General features: G+C 32.6%; 1 protein-coding gene across 1 annotated transcript; it reads left to right on the plus strand.

Annotated features, from left to right (window-relative positions):
- Window positions 1–4071: 4071 nt before the first annotated feature.
- Window positions 4072–11875, plus strand: LOC134723819 (ficolin-3-like). Its single transcript, XM_063587368.1, has 5 exons — window positions 4072–4602; window positions 5362–5507; window positions 6440–6536; window positions 8926–9090; window positions 11614–11875. The coding sequence occupies exons 1-5, from the start codon at window positions 4146–4148 to the stop codon at window positions 11817–11819; spliced, it is 1071 nt and encodes a 356-aa protein (XP_063443438.1). The 5' UTR covers window positions 4072–4145; the 3' UTR covers window positions 11820–11875.
- Window positions 11876–25228: the final 13353 nt, after the last annotated feature.

The raw sequence follows: 25228 nt of genomic DNA on the forward strand, positions 1-25228 counted from the left end.
AGATTAAAGACCATGAAAGGTGTTTATTAGGCCATAAACATTACACCTAAATAAAACAGTAACATATACAAATGCTATAAACGTATCTTGAATTGTCAAATAATTCTTATCAAAATCAAGACCGGCATGACATTATTATTTTTTATATGTACGAGACCTATGAGTATATGAAATGAACACTTTATCATTCTAGCATATCAATACCGGAAATCTGACTTTCATCGATAAAAAACAAAAGTTGTACATTTTAGGTTTTTAAAGATTAAATGGGTATAATCCTGCATGCGGTTGTAGATATGTGACTGCTTTTAAATTATGATTAGATTTGGCGCTATTTAATATGTTCTCTTAGACTAGATCATATCAGTTGTCAAACATACCGATCGATGGGGATCTTTCCATGTCTTGATTTAGACAATAGTTGTTTTATTTCGGTGTACACTTAAATTTGTGGATAAAATCAGCCACGAATTCCACGAAAATTGGTACCCCACGAATAATAGTACTTTCACATTACAAAAAAAAATACTGCTTTCTGTGAAACGAACTCAGGAGGGTATCATTGTATAAATGGTCAGAGTACCATTATGTGAGTCAAAATTGTTGGAAGATTATAATGAGAAAAAGTCCTACTAAGTATGCAATATATCCATTATGCAGTCTCCGAATATTGTTGTACATGTGGTCGGTAATGCCGGCGCACGGACGAATATTATGACCATTGTATTGCTAAAGGCGCAAGTGGCAGTTGACAACAAAGCAGTGCATTCATTTATACACTTGTGGTCGAATTAAAGGCTTAAAAAGTTATTGACATATGTTGCGTTCGTTGTCGCTACAATTAAGCTGTCAAAGCTCTAAGCATAAACTTTACCTAAAGAGAGATTAATGTTTTCAATTTGAAAATTCTACTTCCCGATCTTTCTGTTTGTCGTTTCCTTAGAAAATATACATTCTGCCGCCATTACCTACATAAATTATAGTTGCTGACAATTTTAACGGACATTTGCAAACAAGCTATATTTCCCCTAGTTAGTTCAAATATGTAAAATACATCTACAGTTGCTACTTTTAGAAATAAAGTGGGTCAAATTTTGATATATGTACTAACAATTTCGGTTTCTGTGAATAGAGTTTTGGATCAAGAGTATCGGTTCAAAAGATAAACACGAAGGGAGTTTTGTGAAACTGCTTGAAATATTGACTTAAGTATGCTCTAAATTACACTCTTTGTGCAACTATTCATATTAAAAATGACTTATGTTAATTACATTTTTATAATTTAAGATGAATTAAACGTATTTTTGTGGAATGCTCATCTGATTTATAAAATTTCCATCGAAAAACTAACGCGGTTCATAGTGCAAGGCGATATTGTGCCACAATACCTCAGTAGCACGAGTTCGAATCCCGGCCAGGGAAAACCTGTTTCCGCAAATTTACAGATCTTACAAATTTAACCAAACTAGCTAAGGACATTTTTACCACATGGTAGATTGGGGTTTGTCATTATGTCGTCTAATCTCTTAATTACCAAACGTGACGTATTCCCGATTGTGACTGTTTTGCTCAATGTGAATTCGCATTACTATAAGACGTGTTACGGTACTTGACTATCCCAAATTCATGTATTCAGTTTAAATGTGTAATGTTATATTTGTAATTCTCATCGGATTTTGTCAAATGTGTTGACGTCTTTTCTATTATATTTATGTGTTATTAAAAGAAAAATGAATCACCGCCTTCATTTATTAGATTTAATTTTGTTCAACGTAATCTGTACGATAATTTACGTTTGAAGTTGAATTCATAACAAACTGGACATATATATATTAAAGTTAATTGCTATTAAGAAGTATTGCAATATACATTGTGTTTGAATGAAATATCGGTATTTAGTTCTAATATAATCTTAAATCAATCCTAATTCTATCTTACTTTTGAATTATAGTTTTTCATATGTGACGTCATTTTTGTACTGTTTCAGAAATTTCATAAATTCAAATGTGACGTTATTTTTGTGCCTTTTCGCCATCGTATGTGACGTCGTTTTTATGATTTATTGCGTTGAGGACTGGACTGAGTTGGGTGTGTCTATTCTGTTTTGGTCTTAGCATTATGTATTCGGGTTTAGTTTTCTGTAATTATTTAATACTTCAGTTTCATTGTGTATATCTCTCTTATATTCATTTGATAAAATTTACTGTTTGCAATAGCATTAACTATTTTAAATAATAAGGATGCTCTTATCCCAAGCATAAAAACATAGCCGTATTTGACACAACCTTTTTCAACTTTTGATCTTCAGTGATGTACAACTTTGTACTTTTTTTCACTTTCGATCTTTAATATCTGGACGACACTGGTGAATCTTGTGTGGACGAGGCTCATTTTTGGCGTATTGAATTTCAAACCTGATGCTTTTTGTTATCTATTAATCATGTGTTTCTTTGTCTTATATGTTCTCCTATTTATTTGTATTGTAGTCCTGTAATATTATGTTGTAATTTCAATGTTATTTTCAACATATCCATTAAAGTGCGAGGTTTGGCATGCTACAAAACCAGGTTCAACCCACCATTTTTCCCCTTTAAGGTTCCACTAAAGTCAAAATATAGGACACTTCATAAACATCTAAACTTTGCCTGTAAGACGACTTAATTTGCTTTAAATTGGTATGGATGAATACTGTAACATGTAATGCAGGGCAAGCTAATGCTGATTTGTCACATACATATGTTTTAATGGCATATTTGTCTGTATTGTACCTTCCATATTCGTTCACTTAGATACATGAAATTAACTGAAACTCGAAAATCAATACATTTTATAAAAAATCAACAATGGCTAGCCCTGCATTACATGTAATAGTATTCGTCCATACCAATTTTAAGCAAATTTAGTCGTCTTGCAGGCCTGCAGATTTTTTGGAAAATTTAGTGTTCACCCCAAGAACCGGTTTGGCCACAACATAACAATTTCAAGTTTATTTACAATTTACACAGTGTGTATATGTAAAGTATGTTTTAATGAACATATGTTTTCATAGTTTATGACTTTATTCATTATAGGTTGAAAAATACAGGCAAAGTTTAGATGTTTATGAAGTGTCCTATATTTTGACTTTAGTGGAACCTTAAACATGTCCTGTACCAAGTCAGGAAGATGGCCATTGTTATATTATTGATCGTTTCTGTGTGTGTTACATTTTGACGTTGCGTCGTTTGTTTTCTCTTATTTTTGAGTGTAAATTCAGATTGCGATAGGACGTGTCACGGTACTTGTCTATCCCAAATTCATGTGTTTGGTTTTGATGTTATGTTTGATATTCTCGTGAGATTTTGTCTGATGCTCTTGGTCCGTTTCTGTGTGTGTTATATTTCAGTGTTGTGTCGTTATTCTCCTCTTATATTTAATGCGTTTCCCTCGGTTTTAGTTTGTTACCCCGATTTTGTTTTTTGTCCATGGATTTATGAGTTTTGAACAGCGGTATACCTTTATTTACATTGTTGGGATGTTATTTAGACAATAAACAAGTTTTGACGTACATGACGTAGCTGTAAACATATACAATTTTGTTATGAGTTAATAATCAGCAATAATAGATGGTGTTCATCGGATTTTAATCTAAATTACTCAATTACTCAATGTGCAACTCCCTGAAGCAATGTTGACCATAGATGGAGTCAACGTTTCAGTTCCTATACATCTGTAGCTTTCAAATCGGATTTAATTTTTTTCTGAAAAATGTTAATCCAAAAAAGCGTTTGGCTGCATAATATTCATAAAGTGTTGCTTTCTTCTTTTTCACAAATTGTTCAAAAATAAACATCTACATAACTATCTAGATACACTCTACTATATTGTATCGAAGTTTTTGATGTCTCATCTTATAATAAAAAGGAATTTGTATCTTTACGTGAGCAATACATCTTCAAAGAGGTTTATCCTGGATATGATACGCAATCAAAAAAAAGCGTGAAAAGAGGTTAGGAATGATGCCATTAACATAGAAATTCTAGTGGATACTAGCCAATACATTATGCGTCACATAAAATCCTCAGCTGCGATTAGTGTTACAGCAGAGAAACAGTTACAGTTGATCGCTACGTTACTATAGAAGTATTTTCTAATTCGAACAGAAAATGAGGGAAAAGACTTTCTCGTTATTGGTGACTTTCTTTTTGTATTTAACTACACCTTATTTTGTTTGGACAATACCATTAAATAATTCTGATGACGCTGTGGTGGAGATGCCTTTAGTAACAAATAACCTGAAAGCGCCATTAGTCGCGGATCTCGATGTTTCTGCTTTAAACAAACAACTTAAGCATTATATAGATACAGCTATTTCAAAGACATTTCTGGGTAAAGTTAAGGACATTATTGAACACAGCCAAGATGAACTTAAAACTATAATGCTGACCACCTACAAGGAAAGATTACAGGAGTCAAAGGCTGTGTATGAGGAGGATTTAGCTCATTTGGTTGGCGGATTCAAATCTCGCTTCAAAAGTCTATTCAGTGATTTAACGGAGAACGTTACAGATTTGATAGGTAATTTAGAAGAATGGAAGAAAGACTATACTCAAACAATTTCAGGTACAGATTTTTTCACTAAATTTTTACGCTAGAATAGACAAAATAAATTGGATCCTCTCCGAAGATATCGTGAAAGCAATTGTATTTATCAAAAATTTCATGAATTTCATAATGAAAAAAATTTGAGAATTATTCAAACAATTTAAAGGTTTATTAAACCAAGGTATGTTTTACTAGAAAAAGACAATTTTTAAGTTTAATAGTACTGTTAAAATGCCTTAGAATTAAATTATTTTGCCTTTTGACATTTTTTTTTACAAAATACAATGTATCTCTCATATTTAACTTAATGATGTACTTAGGTGAGGTACAGGAATTTGTGTCAAATGTTCGAACTCCTTTGTGTTTACCTTTCGATATAAGGTAAAATATTTGCTCTATAACGACCATTTAACTTTTCATATAAGACTTAATAGCTCATAAAAGGACATTTGCCAAAAATTAAGCAGATTCTTGATTTTTTTTTCTTTTTATTTTAGACCCAAATAATATCCATGCAATTATAAGTTCAAAGTACGAGTCAGCCTTTTCCCGCCATATTTGAAAAATTAAATATCTCGAAAAAGAGCTCCATGATCTATCAATATTTTTAGCTTATTTTGTTCCTTAACTAATGCTCTTCCAACTTATAGTATCAATTTTAAATTCTTATTTTCTTTAATTTCAGCTAAATACATTATTAATGTACATTTATGCTAAAGATTTTAATAGTTATATGGATAGTTGTCGCCAAATTCAATAACTTTATGTTTCAAACAGAGAAATACAGACCTATCGATGTACCAAGAGACTGTACTGACATAAAAGAAAGTAATATGAAGAGTGGCGTTTATACAATATCTAAAGATAATGGTAATTGTAAACGAGTCTATTGTGATATGGACGTGGATGGTGGTGGATGGATCGTAAGTTGATTGGTTTATATAAGTTTCCTGTTTTAAGGAGCGTACCACATACTGTGAATAATGTAGATTTGAAGCGTTTAATTTTCATAAAGTTTTGACAAAATGTGTACTTTGGCCTTGTATAACATTTCAAGAGATTTAAACCACACAATTTACAGGAATAATTTAATGGAATATATAACAGTTTGACAAACACTAAATCTGTCATTGAGAATCTTGATTTCTGTTTACTTATTTTAAGGGATTAAAGTTTTGAGCTATTTTTAACGAGTTAACTCTCTTAGGCGTCCTGTATTCTCATAATTTAGATATTATTTCTACAGTTAGATATTGTCAACGAAAATGTGAGGAATACATGTACATCATTGAGACAGCAATATATTGATAAAAATAATGAAAAGCACATTTAGAAGGTATTCGATTTTTGGTTTTCAAATATTTTGTTCTCGAAAATAATCGAAGGGACAAAAATTGTCGAAACGCAAATCAATTGGCACTTCTTTTTTTATTATATTCATTGACTGATTTAAAGTTTTCTACTAAAGATTATGTATATATATATTTATATCTATCTAAATTTGAAAAAAATATAACTAAACTGAAGCTATGGAAAGCATGCAAATTAGAAAAAAATCATGTAAACCAAGATGACATCATAATACAGAGTTATTTTGGTTTTTCATTATTCGACATTTTAACACAAACTTTAAAAAAAACCAATTAAATGAGAGGTTTAGCTAGCTATAAAACAAGGTTTAATCCACCTTTTGTACATAAGAATATTGAAGTCAAGAATATGACAGTTTATACCATTTCGTATGATATGTTTTACCTTTTGATTTTTTCATTTGTTTAGGGGCTTAGGTTTAGAATATTCCTCGAAGTTCTGCATTTTTGTTTATCTATTTTTTAATATATTGTACTTTTAAAAGGTCATACAAAGACGCTCAGAACGCAAGGTGAAATTTGAGAGAACTTGGAACGAATATGAAAATGGTTTTGGAGAGGTCGCTGGAGAACATTGGCTTGGTAAGTGCTGATCTTAAAATTATGGTTATCTTAGATTTAATATTTTTGTTGTTGGTGTTCGCCTGCTCAAATGTTGTCTTCAGACTGTTACATTTGTACTTGCAAGTTAGAGGTACGGCTTAATGTGTTGATATTTGACAACAATCAATCCATCTTTCCATCTATCAATTCATCAGATTATAACGGGTTCGTCTAATGTTGTTGTTTTAGAATAATGCATTATCTCTTTCATTTATAATAGTTCGTGTTTACAACTGTTTTGATAAAAAAATTAACATACAGATATACATTTGTGTAAGATTTTCCACTGTATGAAGATTTCGTTTCGTGGGTATTAGACCAATTCGCAGACTTGTATTGCTTTTACAGAGTAAGCTGTGGCATATACTTGTAAATATAACTTTATCCTATCACCAGGGTATCAATACAATACTTTTTTCAGTAAGTCGACAAAAAGTTAGTCTCAGTAGAGAAAATGGTTTATATTTTACCATTCAAGAGGTTTCAATTCAATATAAATGGAAGAAACTTCGAAACGTTCTGGTCGGCGAACTCAATCGTTATAATTTGAGAAGACAACCTATATATGATAATATGGAGTAATATACCGATAGAAAACGAATTGTCTCAGAAATTGAAAACAAGAATGTGTGTCCATACATCACATGCCCGGTCACATCATCAAATTAATATTTTCAATTAACAGTAAAATGAAGATCAAAACCCTTCTTTGGCAAAATTGTTTTATGGTTTTATTACAATGAGTATGTGCACTAAGTTTCAAGGTGAAATGACCACAACTACACGAAACCGGAATTTTAAAGTAATCAGTGAACCGCATGATATGGGTCAAAATCAAAACTTTTAACGTGATACGAACTGACGGACGTACGAATGGGTGAAACGGACGGACACACACTCAGGCTGGAAACATAATAACACCGGTCTTTCGTAATCGATCGGGTCAAATGAAAAAAAAAATGAAAAAAATCATTACAAATAAAATCAATTAACAAAGAAGATATCTTGGATTATAGAATGTAACTCATATCTTAATGATTATACAACTGTCCACACATGTTTTTTTAAGTGTTTTGGCTGAGGCAAGATTAAATTGATCATTGATGATTACTTTAGTATGCACAATTAACCTAGTACATATCCTAATTGAGTTACCTGAAGTCACAAAAAAACTTTCTCAGTTTAAGCTCTAGATCCACTACAGTACTGACGTAATATTTTATTTAACGATAGTAATATAATTACAGAAATAGAAACTGTATGCATGTATTTTTGTTATAAAGAAAAGAAGTATTGAGTTGGTGTTTTTTTTTAGGGTTTTATATTATTATGCCCTTTGAAAAGGAGGTCTTGAATTTAATTTCCTTCCTCGAGGTGGTGACTTGGATAAGAGAAATTCAAATGTTTTCTCCAATGGTTTATTTGACTATTTAGTCTCTGATGCATGATTTTTTACTATTAATTGGTTTTGGCTTTTAACTAGCTGTCAGTAACTGCGAGTACTCTCAAATCGTATTTTCTTGTTAATTCGACCTGTTGATACTGTTTATAATGCTTTTTTGTCATTTTTTATTTATATGGATCTTGTCTGTACACCAGCTTTGATTATTTGTAATATCTTCAATTTTTCACTTATTCTTACAACATTTGTATAAACTTCAAGATTATAAAAAACCGGTTTTTTTCTAAAGTGAACATTGATTGGTTAAATATTTCTCAGTGTGTTTTAATTTGTTTGTTAGCCTTTTGGTCATGAATGTTTGTCTCTAATATTTAATTAACTTTGCATTTGTATTCAGATATCGTAGATCAAATTTATTCGTTTATTGTGTAATCATACGTTTTTTGATTGAGTTAAATCTGCCGATTGATATTTTATCGTATTTTTTCTATGTTGTGATGTTATGCTATTGTTTCAGAAAAAGGGAGAAGGTTTGGATCCATTTAAACGTTTAATCCCGCTGCAAATGTTTGCACCTGTCCTAAGTCAGGAATCTGATGTACAGTAGTTGTCGTTTGTTTATGTAATATATACGTGTTTCTCGTTTCTCGTTTTGTTTATATAGATTAGACCGTTGGTTTTCCCGTTTGAATGGTTTTACACTAGTAATTTTGGGGCCCTTTATAGCTTGTTGTTCGGTGTGAGCCAAGGCTCCGTGTTGAAGGCCGTACTTTAACCTATAATGGTTTAATTTTTAAATTGTTATTTGGATGGAGAGTTGTCTCATTGGCACTCACACCACATCTTCCTATATCTATTTGTATCGGTAGTATAATGTGTATTGTTAATGCGGTGGTGCGTAGAATAAAAGTAATGTGCTCATTTTAATTACGTATCTATTAATACAGACATATGTCTACATTATAGGCAATAAATATATTCATAGTCTTACGAATAATGGAAAATTTGAACTGCGATTGAATATGGAAACGAAAGATGGCGAAGACATATATGCTTTATACAAGTCATTCATACTGGGTGATGCTGCATCCCAGTACCAGCTTACAGTCAATGACTATAGTGGGACAGCAGGTACGTATATTGTGTATTCTCATAGGCGTTTCATGTTTTTTTGTTCTGTTGTTACAATTAAAATAATAAGTTTCCCTCTCACGTTGTCCATTTAGCATGTAGAGACCTGACTTACTGTTGTGAACTCAAAATGCACAAGAACTATTTTATGTTAAATAAAATAGGTGTTTAGTATGTGATATGAACATAAAACGTTATCGTTTGTGTTTGACGTAACTAAAATCCCCTTCCCTTTTCACGAACGTGACCTACCGAATTAGACTATTTACCGGGTTTGTAATAACAGGAACAACACGACGGTTGCCACATGTGGAACAGAATCTGCTTACCCTTTCGCAGAACCTGAGATCACCCCAGTTTTTAGTGGGGGTTCGTATTGTTTAGTCTGTCGTTTTCTATGATGTGTCTTGTGTACAATTATGTGTCTGTTTGTCTTGTAACCATGGCGTTGTCAGTTTATTTTTGATCTCTCAGTTTGATTGTCCCTCTGGTATCTTTCGCCCCTCTTTTGCACACCGGTGCTACATGCAACTTAAAATACCAAAATTTCGTTTGATGGTACAAAAACATAGTGCTTCTTATCCGAGCAACGGGGACATATGTGGTTCTATTCAAATTTCACTTTTTTTGTATTTTTCTAAATAAACCATCATCAAGTCTTCTACAGTAATTCAAAATTCTTAAACCTTCGTTTGATTCCAATATTACCCAAATATTTTACTTATTGACAAAGTTGCAGCTATGCGTAGGAAATTGTTTGCTTAAAACATATTCTCTCTTTGCATTTTCCATAAACAGCATACTTTAGAGGCGGTGTAAATAAAATGTTGATACTTAACAATTAAAAGATCTGTAGGAGAAAATACAATCTAAGTCCCTCTTCTCCTGTAATAGTATCAACATATTTGACTTCTCTATTTTTTACACACAAATTAAAGACAGACTGAAAGAATAAGTCCCTTTGTTTCATAAAAACGATTGACCCACGCGGAAACGTACATCTTGTTCCAGGAAATTACCAATCATACTATGTTAAAAACCACTATTTATGTAAACAAAAAGCTCTCTGAAACTGAAATAATGACAAAGGAGTAGGTCCGGTAAGGACCGATTTTGGCCTCAAATTTCAGTTTCATCTGACGAATGATTTTGACCACTTTTTAAACACTTAAGTGTCTATTTCATATGATTTAATTAATTTATGCGCAAGATTTTAACTTATGAAGTCATTAAAAACGATCTGATTCAAGCTCAAATATGAAAAATCTACCAAATATCCAAAAAAATGTCACTTTTCAGATGTTTTTGTCAAAAACGAAAGTGGCCACATCCATGTTCATTCTCAATCTTTACATATATTATGTATTATCATTAAATACAACTTTCATTTCAATATTTTGGATGAACACGAATGCGGCCACTTTCGTTTTACCCGGAAACCGTCTAAAATTTAACTAAAATGCTGGAATTGTGAAGATTTCAGTAATTTAGCACGACTTCATGGTGCTAGTACCCAATATATGTGCATTATATTGTCAAAAACAGCCCATATTTATGTAGCAGAACCATTCTACTATCTAATAACTAAGTAAAAGTTTATATTGAAACAATTTTGTAAAACCGCTATATTTTGGGGCCAAAAAGAGGTCTTAACGGACCTACTCCTTTGATTTCTTTCATTAACAATAAATCTATTACGCCTTGTGGATGAGTTTTGTCTACAAACAATCTGCATTATTATTGGAATAGACTGTGCCAATCTTCTTACCGCTATTGATATGTTCTTTGACTTACATATAGAAATTAGAAACTATGATGATAGGTCTGAGAACTGAACTGCATAGAGATGATTTATATTTTGCAATTGCAAACTGGTCATATTTTCATAACAAACTTTCAGCAGGGCCCTCGCCCGCAATGTATATCTCACATTGTATACAATATCAGCAGCTTGTGATCCATAATATCCTTTATAGAGATGATTAGTACGGAGTAAGGAGAAGCTTTTTAACAAAGAGTTGCAGATAAAATGTACCGGTAGTAAATTTGACATCTCTTCTATCAGTTGAATTTATTGACATACTTGTTGCTGTTATCCTGTCCTCTTTTCTTTCTATTGTGACATCCCTGAACGCGACTTGTCGTCGTTCGTGCCATTTGTAACATAACAAGCCCATCGGTGGACCTAGACAACATACCCTTCTTGATGTCCTTCCTTATTTTAGTAGGGTTCTTGTTGCTGAATCTTTATATACCTGTGTATGTTTCGGACAATTGTATGCCTCTTCGGCCATGGTATTGTTATGTAGGTTATTGTTGTTCACTTGGTATCTTCCTCCTATAGGTTATTCTTCAAGGTTATGTCCCTTCATCCAGGTGTACCTACATTGCTAAACTTATCTTCTGGGTTTTTTTATATCGTTTTTAATAAGCATGAAATATTTCACACTTAAAAGCAAGCAAAACAATAAATTTTGTTCGACATGTTACAAAATAATGTATATATGCTTTTCTTTATATAAGGTGACGCTTTACAACGACAATCTTCTGGAAAATTCTCAGCAATAGATCGTGACAACAGTGGTGGTAATAATCATGCAATATCCCACGGACCATGGTGGTACAAAGGAGGTTCAAATACTTGGTTAAACGATGATCAAAGAGAAAATTACTGGGGGAAACACATGTATATTGGTCGGAAGACAACCATGATGATCAGACGACTATAGTTTGTTACTTTCACACAAATGAAACAATTAACTTCTGCAGAGTAGATATCAACTTGTTTTTTTAATATTCATATTAATCTTTTAACTGATATCTTATTTTAAAATGTCTAATTCAAGAGTGTTTCAACAAAAGCATTTTCTATTATAATATGCATATGACGAATTTGTTGTTTATTAAGTGCCAGTCTTTGTAAGAATCAGGCAATTTAGGTAAAAATCAATACATGATCAGAAATAACCCACCAAGCTAATCGTTCTATTTAATACTAACCATCATCCTGAGTTAAAAATAATTGATCTTTCGTTTGTGTGTGTCTGGTAATATTTAATAACTCGGTTAGAATATTGGTTAGAATGATAGCAAATTACAGAGTTATCTCCCCTTATTTGTAAATTTCTAGTGCATTTCACCAAATTGTACCTTCTATTACCAGAACAGAAAACAGAAATGAATGTTATTTTTGTGCATAACTACATATTATGAACTGAAATCAATGTCAAATTGGGTGGGGTTTTTTGGTCATGTTTTCATCACTGCCTGATTTTTAGGCAGACTGGCACTAGTACTTAACTACATTAAAAAACAAATAATGTAAACGAATAGAGCAATTTACATTTCTCACACTACATATAAAAAAGAAGATGTGGTATGATTGCTAATGAGACAATTTTCCACAGGAGACCACAATGACACAAAAATTAACAACTATAGTTCACCGTAGGGCCTCCAACAATGAGCAAAGCCCAAACCGCATAGTCAGCTATAAAAGCCCCGAAATGACAATGTAAAACAATTCAAACGAGAAAACTAACGGCCTTATCTATATAAAAAACGAAAGAAAAACAAATATTAACACATAAAGAAACGACAACCACTGAATTACAGGCTCCTGACTTGGTACAGGCACATATATACATAATGTGGCGGGGTTAACATACCTATTTGGAAGTTCTGCATTGTACTATTATATGTTATGGACACATTAACCATTTTTTACAGTGGAGTTAGGTGCTATAAATCAACCTTTTCTTTACAATGATCCTTGTGGCTACTGTTGTGATCGTTTGTATGTTGGCAACAGTTTGCTTGATATGTAAGCGTTTTGTGATTAATATGGTAGACATCGCATTGATACCCATATAGAAAATTGCTAGGATGAAGAAGTAGATTCTTACTACAAACCAATGTAGCAGAAAAAAGTAAAATCACAAAAATACTGAACTCCGAGGAAAATTCAAAACGGAAAGTCCCTAATTATATGGCAAAATCAAAGGATAAAACACATCAAACGAATGGACAACAAGGCATTTTCAAATGTAGGACATGGTGGATTGAACCTGGTTTTATAGCGCTAAACCTCTCATTTTTATCACAGTCGCATCAAACTCCGTTATTTTTACAACGATGCATGTACAAAACAGACATAATCGGTGAAATAGTCAAAATATGGTCACAGCAGTCATCATTGAGTTACAATCTCAAGACAAACAAACATATACAATAAACACAAAAAGCATCTATCAAATTAAAAAAAACACATTCCTTGTTTCGCGTGTTGGGCGTCTACAAATGCAAACGTCACAAAAAAGAAATTTTGTCGTTCAATGTCTATTTAAAACAATCATAATTTCTTATGGAGTTGGTGGTATGCAGGGTTATAAAATCAAAATTTATGTTAGAATTAATTACAGAAACGGACTGAGATTAAACATTATCCAGCAGTTCTGTAGAATTTTTAAGAATCCATATATGGTTAATACTACTACGCGATGAAATAGTTTTGTCGTTTGTCGTTCAAAGTATTATTAAATTTATGATAGAACAACATAATGACATTTAATAGAACTATAACATAATGCCGGGATCTTTAAAAGTACAGAGTCACCTTATAAGAAACATGGAAACACAAAAGGTCGCATATACAAAACATACCAGTAAAAATGAAAGATGATACAAACACATTGACGGGATGTATAAGTACCGAGCCACGTCAAATGGATATCACATAAAACAGACCAAACAGTAAAAGTAATATCAAAAATTGAACAAAGACACATACAAGAACAATATAACAGTTTAGTGCGATCGGTTAAGAGCAATGCCACATTACAATGAGAGTTGTTTAACTATTGACAATCAAGTGATACAATCTTCCACATGCGAAAGTCTTTTAGGCATTAAAATTGACCCTTCCCTCACATGGACAAACCAAATTGACGTGATCTGCTCAAAAATATCATCTAGACTTTATCTACTATTAAAGATTAAAAAATATATAAATCTAGACTGCAGAAAATTATTCTATAATGGTTATATCTTGCCACTAATTGATTCTTGTTGTATAGTGTGGAGTAGTTGTAGCAGTGAGGGTTTAAATAGGATATTAAAATTACAAAAGAGAGCTGCTAGATTAGTACTAGACACAGACCCTTTCGCTCCTTCTGCGCCCTTATTCAAACACTTAAACTGGATGACAGTTGAACAGAGAATAAAATATCACAAGTTTGTGATGACATTTAAGTGCATTAAAAATTATGCCCCATCATATCTTACTAACAAGTTTCATTATGTTTCAGACAGAAATCCATACCCCTTGAGAAATGCTGTTCAAAGAAACCTCATACTCCCTAAACCAAAAACAGAATTGTTCAAAAAATCTTTTATGTATTCTGGACCGTTCTTGTGGAATAATTTGCCAATACCGTTACGAAATATTACAAATGTTAATTCTTTCAAATACAAAATAACAGATCATTTATTGAATTCAACCTAGCTGTATAAATAATATTAAAAACTAATTATGTCATCATGTTTATTTTTTCGTCACATTTCATCAAGTTGTATTGAACATTATTATCATACTTGAGTTTTTATACTAATGTATGCAATGTATATGTTTTTATTTTGTTTGATTTTTCATAATGAGGGCCTCAGGGAAGATCAGTTATATAGCTAACTGTGTAACCCTCTTAAAATAAAGTATTGTTGTTGTTGTTGTTGTTGTTGTTGTTGTTGTTGTTGTTGTTGTTGTTGTTAAGGCTGTAAGGACTTTTATTCAAATAATGTGCAATCATCATTACATTTTACATCTTTTTTATAATGTAACTTACAAATATTGGAAACTGTGAGATAGCAACCCGACGGCAACAAAAAAGTAAAAACACAAGGATTATTTATTATGGGTAAAACGATTATTACAAAGTTGAGGTCTTACACTACAAAGAACTTTTTGGAATTTCAATGAACATATCTATGTTTTACTGGTAAATGTTTAAGTCAGGGATTTCGCTACCACAAGTTCCTTACACGTTGAAAGTAATCAAATCTTGTAGTAGAACACTTACAAGAGGCCAAGATGAAACGTTTTTTTACGTTTGTTTTTTTTTGTGTAGTTTAAGTCACCAATACATAGTGGGGACCTTCAAATATTCAGAAGTGGCCTTAAGTTGAACTTTGTTTGTGATACGATTATTTGATATATGACTCTCTGTGGAATGTACAGCATTTAATGTGTTTAAATGTAAAATTTTATTCTGAAGGACTTCTGTGCAGTATTTACGCCATACCACTACCATTGTATGGAATTGTAGTGTAAAGAGTGGAAATTTCAAAGCCGTCAATTGAATGGATAGAACCATCAAAAGCACGTAATTGTCTTAAACGTCCAAAGAGTATTTTACACTCCAAAAATGGTTAATTTCACAAATTGCATATGTCTTATTGCAAAGGATAATGATCAGTTCTTTGATACTAGTTAGGAACTCGTTAAAAGTAATCAAAGTGTAGTAGTAAAACAGTTAGTATAGGTCGAGGTGTAACTATTATTAACGAGGTTTTTGTGTAGTTTATGTAACCAATACATAATGGGAAACTTCATATGTTCAGAAGAGGACTTAAGCCGAGCTGTGTTTGTGGCATGATTATTTACTGTAAGACTCTCTGTGGCGCGTTCGGCCTTGAATGTAGCTGAATGTATAATTTCATTCTGAAGGACTTCCGTAGAATTAACCACCACCACATTGTTAACGGCTTTTTCAGCCGGTTCGCTTTGCGAGTTCTTGAATTTTGTTTTTGATCCTAGAAATGGGTGTATTACTTATTTTTTCTCAATTATTTTCCAAATGCGATATGCGAATATCAACAATATTTTAGAAATAAATTCAACTCCCTAGGGATCAAATGACTTTTTGTCAGATTTCTACCGTTTACACCATTTCTTACAATAGGATGAAAGAATATCCTTAATAACATGACGGTGGACGATATTTTGGCCCTTGTTTTAAGTTTATAACCTCTCGGTCTTGAGCGATATGATGGTCCCCTGTAATTACAGGTCCATTTGGATCATATCATAACTTTGATGTTTCACAGTCTTATGTCAAATGAGCATTATATTCTATACTGACGTCTGATGTAACTGACCTGTAATTAAAAATGACACGTCTTCTAATTTTATTTTTTGTAAAGATTAAGAAATTATCGGTGGCTCTATGTTATCAAAATATGGAGGTATAAAGTTTTGAACGGTAGAATCATGATACTAAATTATTTAATCTAATCAATACCTCTATGTAATGTGTATGTATAATCTTCAGGTCTGTCAATTTGCGGGAAACAGTCTATGTTGACAAAAGGCTGGAATAATTCGTGTACATTCATATCGTGGACTAAAACCGATACTGTATCACACTCGTTATAAATGTTCTGTAATTGACTAATTGGTATTTGGCCCATTTTGCATGATAATATATAGATGTGATGTCTACATAAAGGCAATATTAGTTTACCACTGTTCAATAGCCATAAACAGATTTAACTGAAACAAATCGGGGTCACAAACTAAAACTGAGGGAAACACGTCAACTATTAGAGGAAGACAACAGTTCATCAGAAACACTGAACTGCTTCAAAAACAAACACAAACATACATAGGAACCGACTAAATGATAACAACTGCCATATTCCTGACTTGGTACAGGACATTTTTAGAAATAATGGTGGGTTGAACCTGGTTTAAGGGTTAACCAAACCTCCCGCGTATATGGCAATGTTTAAAATACCTCTAAAAAGACAACCTTACGTGACAGGAATGCAGTACAAATAAATGCAAGAACACTCAGGACATAGAAACACATAAATGAATAATATAATCATGATAATAGTTCATTTCAACATGTAAACCACAGAATACAATTAATATACGACATTACAAAGTTTACCACAATAGAATTATGAATTGTGCCTCACACGGATGTATCAACGCCACACAAAGTGAGGTCACAGATAACTTCTGAAAAAAGAATATAAAATTTCGGTTAAAGAGATTGCCGTGAGACCTTTCATTGCGTTGTCTTTTATTAACAATAGTTATAATATCAATAGAAAAGTTTTAGATATGTTCCCTTGGCCCATGATATTGTCATTAAGACCTAGGAGATATGCTGTCTGTGGTAGTTTAATAAAAGACAGTTCTCAAAGTAACGGGAATTTTCAAACCGTTTATGTGAGTGTCCTGGTTATTTCTGGGCGGTTTGAAGTGGTTGGAATTTTATGAATCTGATATTGTGTTTGTGTTTTTCTAAATGTTGGTAAATTAAACTTTTGAATTTCTTAGGTCTGCAGAAGCAGTAGAAATAATCTTATGTTTGTTTGAAAAATATACATCCAGTTTTCCTTACATATTAAATACTACAATTTAACCCCGCCACATTCTCTATGTACCTGTTCCAAGTGAGGAGCTTGTAATTCAATTTATGTCGTTTATACCTGTATATCATATTTGTATTTCGTTCATTGGTGTTTTTTTTCATAAATCAGTCTGTTAGTTTTCTCATTTGTCATTTTAATAGAGAACTATTATCGCTGATTGTGCGGTATGTGTATTACTCATTGTTAAAGGCATTAAAATGGCCTAGATATGTTTACGTCTGTGTCATATGGTCTCTCATTGGCATATGACCTCTTATTTTATATTATATCCTTAACTATGGCTGCCTGTAACTACTCTTTTTAAAGCCAAAGAGAAGATATCAAGAGGCAATCAAAATCAATGTCTAAGACAGATTGATAGATTGCTTGTTTTGTAAGTGTTTTACAATACTTTCAGCAATATTGGCTATTGCGGGGTGGGGTTTTTTTTGTGTTTTTTTATCGATGACGGAATTCGGCGTGCATGGAGAAATAAACTCATCATAGATAACCGGATTAAAATTTTGCATTTTGACCAGACGGGCATGTCTACAAAAGACTTATCAGTGACGCTCGAATCAAAAAGTTAAGAAGGCCAAATTAAGTACGAAGTTAAAGAGTATTGAAAACCCTAAAATTCCTATAAAAAAAATTGCAAAATTCATCTAAGGTAATCTAATCCTGAGGTAGAAAGGTCTTAGTATTTCAAAAATTCAAAGTTTTGTAAACAGTTAATTTATGATTATGATAGTAGTTTCATTACATTGTTCAACGTATTTTTCTTTTTTTTTCCCATTCTTTCCATGCCTGTTGAATTGGTCTATATACTATAAATCAGCTTCTGATTGTTTCATCCTTGTACACAAAAAACAACTGTCGGATTTAATGTTAAAAGAATAGTCACTAAGTTCAATATTCGTTCAAAATAAATTATCTAACTATTGAAACGATTAAAAAAGTACAACAACAAGCTGATCTCCAAGGTAAATGAAAAAACGGGAACTCTATAAAACTATCATAATCAAATGTTAGACTTTATGAACAACTGGAACGAATAGATAACAACTGTCATATTCTTAACTTGGTATAGACATTGTCCGAAAAAAATGGCGAGTTTAACCGGGTTGTGTACTGCTAATGCTCCGTTTTGTTTCAGCTCCGGTATACTGACAAAATTGGGTGATCAATCAAACTAATAAAAAAAATATCGAACAAACAGGAAAGCGACAATTGTGACATATCTTACAAAACAAATCTTTGTCATTTCTAAATGATAATTGAGACTTCGGCATTTAATATGATTAATGATAACTAAGATAACCGAGAAAAAAAATACCATTTTTATTGTAGATAACGCGATTTTCGAAAAGCAAATACAGTCTATTTACAAGCTTATTCGATGATCAAATGATTTTTTGTTGATTGCACCTTTCACAACCTGATTAATTTATTTTTGTTGTCAGATATACCTTGTATGTTTGTACTTTATATTGAGTTGAATCGTCATGTTAGATACATATAGCAGCTTAAGATTTGTTTATTTTAATGCCGTTAATGCTTTTATGTTTTTAGTGTAATGAAATAAAACGTGTAAATGAACACAATTTTATGAAAATACCAAGGGAATGCAAGTTAAAATCTTCAAACAGTAGCTTTGTCGGATGACTTTCTTCCGTCAAAAAATAAATGAAAAAAATATTAACCATCATTTTTACTGGAAAGTTCACTGCCAAAACAAAAAGAATGGCACACAATTCTCAATTCGAATCCAGTTTTGTGAAAGTTTAGAGCTCCGGAATCTGAACTATTATTATATCCAGTACGGGGATGTTGTAAATTTAGAAATCTTAACTATTTCTAGGTAACGGGGTTATCGAATGCACCCGAAATCTGAATTATTATTGTACCCAGTACGGTGATAATAGAACATTCGAAATCTAACTCAATTTAATGTACGGGGATATCAAGAGCTCCAAAAATCTTAATTATCATTATACCCAGTAAGGTATATTGAGATTTCAAAACCATAAACATATCTGGGTTACTTGTATATCTGAAGTTCCCGAAATCTGAATTGTTATCATATTCAGTACGGTGATAATGAAAAATTCGAAAACTCAACTATATCAAGTACATGGGGACATTAAAAGCTCCAAACTTTTGAACTATACGCAGTACTTTGATATCGAAAATACCTAATCTGTTCTAAATTTAGTAAGGTTATATCAAATGCTCCGAAATCTGAATTATATCAAGAATGGTACATTCCAAATCTATGAAATCTAAATTATACCACGTATGGGGATATCGAAAAACTTACAAATCTGAACTAAATTAAGAACGGGGATATCTCTGAAATCTGAACGATATTTAATACGATCAAAATTGGTATCATATCTAGAACGGTAATATCGAAAACTTAGAAATCTAACCATATTCAGTAAGGGGATGTTAATGTTCTGTTAAGATAAACATTCAGTGCCGATCGCCTAAGATGACCAACATTACTTGATAATAAGTAACCACACATGCCTCATCCATTATAATTGAATATGAATATCTGACAAAATATTAAAATGATCTTCGCATTTAATTTCATGTGCATACCTGAAAGTAACTTACATCTGGTTATGGGTACGAAAATTATTTTTCCATACAGACGGTATGTTTTACATTATTGTATACTTGTTTCCCTTTAATATAAATAAATGATGTTTTTTCTTTCGAAACCCAAATTACAGTGTTTACTTACATTAAACTAAATTAGATACAATTGAAGAGAACTTCTTTTGCATGTAAGAATCTGAGGATAATGTCTAAAATCAAGCTAGGATTTTTGGCAATAGCCATGATTTCAGTATTTCTAATGTAAACATTCAAGGTATTCGGTTGCATTTTAATTCACCATTTTCTACATAAGAAAATGCATATGGGCGTTTTTCAATAAAAGCGTAACTTTCAGACCTAAAAAAAAAAAGGGAAATCAACTTGTCTAAAATTTAATTTCAAGAGTAATTTTGATTACCTCTATTGTAGACCTGTTTGTAAACAAAAATTGCAATCTTAAATATTCTTTAAAATGATATGATTTTCATAATTTGGGTACTGTTTCGTAGGGGACATACATATTTTTTGCAATTTTAAATGTTTCCTATATACATTCCAGTTTGTTTACTTTAAATACTAGAAAAATCTCATTTTTTTCTGAATTGGAAAACTATTTTTATCGTTAAAGATTAGACAGTACTTCACATATGAAGGTACAACTCATATTACGTAGTGGACATTTTGATGCGTTACATAGTGGACAAAACCGTTTCGTAGTGGACAAAAAGTTTCGTAGTTGACATCAACCCTATTATATGTTAATAAACACATAATAAAAATTACATGAAACTAACCCTTGTTATTTGTTTTGCACGAATATAATTGAAAAAAGATTTAAAAAAGACTGCATGGTAGTGGCAGTGTCCACTACGAAACGTTTTTCTCCCATACTTGTTTCGTAGGGGACCGTTTCGTAGGGGACATATTCGCATGTTTTATTTTTTCCCACACAATCCCTATATTGCAATAGTAACAAGACTGATTGTATTCATCAAAGCATTTATTAAGCTGTACACTGATATTTTTTTCATAATTTTAAAACCAGATACTGAAGGAGATTTGACCCGTTTCGTAGTGGACATTAACAAAAATACGGTATCACTCTGGTCCATTTGATGTGCTCAATTTTTCTTACCAACAATTAAATTGCTGTTATAAATCATCACTTCTTTTGTAAGACCCTAATGTTTATATCTCTTGCAAACAAATTTTACATTGATTTTATAAAACTGTTTATTGGCAAATTTTAATGACTTTGTTTCGTAGTGGACATTTTGTCAGGGACGCACCTTCTGAAATTAAAAATCCTATATTGAAAGCTGTTTATTAAAATATGTTGGCTCTGAACATACTTTTGAATTATTAAAGAACTTATGTAAAGTAAAAATAACATTTGTTTCTTCATTTTTTTACGATATTTTAGCTTATGAATGTTGAACAGACGGTCTAGGTACATGCCATTTTGGTTGTTTTGAACCATTCAGGAGTCAATATCTTATAAATCCCTCTAAAAATAAACTGTTTCTTTGCTTAAAAATGTTAAATCTAATTCAATGTACTGACTGCACAAAAATTACTTGCAAAGATCAAACATGTTTTTTTTAAAGTGGCTGGGACAAGAAAATACGTTTTTATTGAAAAACGCCCATATACTAAGTCAGGAATATGACAGATGTTATCCATTCGTTTGATGTGTATGCGCTTGTGATTTTGCCGTTCGTCTACTAGTACGCTGACCAGAGTGAACATTTTAAAAATTTAATCGTCAAAAATGGTATACGGCTGTATCATATATCATTCGAATCAAAAATATATGTTCTTTAAAATTAATTTGGTCGTCAAAACTAAAAATGGTGCAGTTTTTCAGAAATCGAGATCAAAGGTCATCCACCATGATCCATACGTAATTGCAATGGATATTAGATAACAACTAAAATACCTTATCGCATATTTTTTTTAGCAAAACAGCATGGGTTTTGTTTTTTCATTCCATTTTTCACCCAAAAATCAAAAATCATCATAAAATAAACTGTTTCGATAAAGTAAAACACTTTTAAAAAAAAGGGGGTGATTTTTTACTTAAAAAGAAGTATTTTTTCGAAACAATCATTATTACAAGCATCAAAACTATAATAAATGAATATAAAATACGAAAAAACATGCCTGCTTTAAGATAAATATCTTTTATTACCCAATATAGGTTAAACAATTAAGTTTTGTACACTTAGGATACGGTTGGTACACGCTAAATTTACAACAAACTCTATAAACACAGACTGTTATGTGGCTTTAAAAAAACTTTTTATATGTTATACCATGCATTACAAGGAACACAAGTCAGCGCAGAACATATACACAATTGTAAAAAGTATTTTGGATTACTAGAACTACATTTAACTGTGTGAAAACTTTAGATTTTTAATAAAGGTCTAAGTGATACAATATCAGAAATGCACATTCAATTTGCAAATCGCACCAAAAGCCTTATATATACTAGCAAATAAAATGTAGTTCTCAAACTTCTTCTGTTAGGGCATGTGTATAAACGTTCTTGCATGATTCTGATCCTTGGCAGGAACATAAGTCGGTACATGCAAGGTTTTGGGCGACACAAACACACGACTTTTTACATTGTGATTTCCCTTACACGAACACACGAGGTCATGAAGAAAATCTGCTGACATGTTTCCGTCAAAGTAGACAGGGTGCAAGGAATCTTTGAATGATTTCCATCCGTATTCCAATGGTGAAGGGGTGGTTTTGCAAGACAAGAAGCATGCCAAATTTTGGTCTGAAATGAAGCACGAAGGATATGCTGTCGAAGCGCCGCTTCAGAGGGTGGCAATCTGACCAGACTTGAATCCTTGCTTGTAGCAAGCTTAACTCGAAGTTTGTTAATGTCTTGATGGCAGGATGCATATTTCTGCTTTTGGTCGTAAAGTCTTGCAACAAACCGTTTAGAGCATGACATGGCAGTCTCTGTGTCGGAATCTCCTAAATTGTACAGATCACTGAAATCAAATACTGCATCTTCCAATACTTTATACACTGACTTTTTACCAATTCCAAATAAGGAAGATGTAGTGCTTGTTTTCTTTAACAGAAAGAAATTTCTTCCAGTCGGGGACATTTCTTCCTTCAATAACCTGAAAAACCTTTGCATGAGCAGTGATTTTGGTACGACGCTCTCTTTCAGCTGACTTAATGGAGTGTTTTACATCATACCGATCAAAAACATCGGCCACTGTGTGTGCCTTTGTAAAACAACCTGCTAAATAATTGCAATAGGCAAGAGCAAGTTCTCCAAAGGTTTTATGTTTCTTTGCATCCATGCACTGAACTATAGCCATACCGTCTCTTATATAAGTTGTCAACGAAGGATCAAAATCTGGCAACGAAAGAACCGGCGAGACTTCATTTTCAAAATGTTTTACTAGATCCGATTTACACGATTTTCTCATTGTTCCATCTTCATGGAACAAAGAAACCGGGATAGGCCCAAGTGGAAGTGAGAGAATACTTTCAATAGTAACATCATCTCTGCTGTTAGCCAAAACCAGAGCACGTCTAAAAACAATTTCTGGATTTATATGACCGGTTATAATTTCGCCAGATTTACACTTAAGGGTTGTCTTAGCGTTCATATGTTCAAATGTTTTCAATTTGGACTTGGTAATAGGACTATAGAAGCTACCGGATTGGTCTAAAGAAAGCGCACTCTTAACAAATTTTCTGCACATATTTTCTCCTTCATCTACTGCAGAAAGCAAAGAATCCTGAACTTCTCTAGTAGCATGCATGCCTGTAGAGATATTAATAAGACAAGGAGGGTGGGCATCTATATCAAAGGGATCAGTCATGGTTTGGTTCAAATGAGTTACTATTGCTTGTACTTGTTCTTCGTCTCGCTTCAAAGCTGTTTGTTTGGTTTCCTCATGCGAATTGTCACTTTTGCATGTTAGACCTGCTTTTTCATTCATTTCATTACTAAAGGACGCTAATAAATGACGAGTCAGTGTCCACCTTATAAGAGTAGATTTCTGATTTGTAATACCAACGATACCTCCTGAACCCTTTGAATCTTTTATGATGGTTTTTTCAGTGCCCATATCACTCCAAATACCATTGAATGTGGCTTGCTTTTGTCTGATAGAAAACTCCCCTAGTTTAAAAGCTGATTCGATCTCTGCTGGTAGTTCGAGTAAATCAAGAATATATGCAGGCATCCATCTAGAGTAATTTGTACGGTTGGTAATGTAAAAAAAAGGGCAGCATTTTGGATGAAGACATTAAATGTGCCGACCAATTACCTTCTCGTTCTGCTCGTACATTTGACAGCATAATTTGAACGGCAACGAGGAACATGTCCCTATATTTGAAAGTAGGTGATGCATCGTGATCCCATTCTTTGAACAGACCAATAAGAGGCTGTACATGGTCTTCAAACATCTTTTCCAGTCTAGTTTTAATGTCTGAGGATTGGTCCGTTTGATCACATATACTTGTATGGAACTCTAACAACACATTCCAGAACACAGATGGTATCTGATCAAAGTAATCAAAGGTCCTACACCAGTGTATAAATGCTGATATAAAAAGAACTTGAAGAGCTTCAAACACAAGCGTGAACCCTCTGAAAGCCCTGTTAAACTCTTTACCATTCAACATAAGTTCGGCTGTATTTCCAGCGTACACACCAAAATCTACCAACAAATCGCAAAGACCGCCATCGGCCCAAAGTTTCCCGATAGAGGCTAAGAAACACGACAAACTGTGGAAACCACCAAGCCTGAGAATATGGCGATTAAAAATGTCAGGCTTCGACCATTTGACTTGTTGTGCGATTGCATAGAGTTGCTGGTCAAATGTTTGAATAGCGTAATCATGTCCAGCATCATTAGACATGTCAAGACATTTCTTCATGGCAGTATACACTGTGGCCATATCATTCGGTTTAGAATCTATAATTGGAGGATATGCTACAACTGTAACGTCGGCTCCCTTTTTAGACAAAAGACAATTGTACCCTGTCCAAAAAGGAATCTTTTGTTCATTCACTTTTATTTCCATTGGGAACTCTATAACATCCCTTGACAAAAGTCTGGAGAAAACC

The sequence above is a fragment of the Mytilus trossulus genome, chromosome 6 (assembly GCF_036588685.1).
Source record: "Mytilus trossulus isolate FHL-02 chromosome 6, PNRI_Mtr1.1.1.hap1, whole genome shotgun sequence".
Classification (NCBI taxonomy): domain Eukaryota; kingdom Metazoa; phylum Mollusca; class Bivalvia; order Mytilida; family Mytilidae; genus Mytilus; species Mytilus trossulus.

What these genes read in the sequence shown, in the direction of transcription:
- LOC134723819 (XM_063587368.1), top strand. Translation starts at nt 4,146, where the DNA reads ATGAGGGAAAAGACTTTCTCGTTATTGGTGACTTTCTTTTTGTATTTA. An exon ending in TGGATGGTGGTGGATGGATC is followed by an intron (nt 5,508 to 6,439) that starts GTAAGTTGATTG and finishes TACTTTTAAAAG; the next exon opens with GTCATACAAAGACGCTCAGA. An exon ending in TGACTATAGTGGGACAGCAG is followed by an intron (nt 9,091 to 11,613) that starts GTACGTATATTG and finishes TCTTTATATAAG; the next exon opens with GTGACGCTTTACAACGACAA.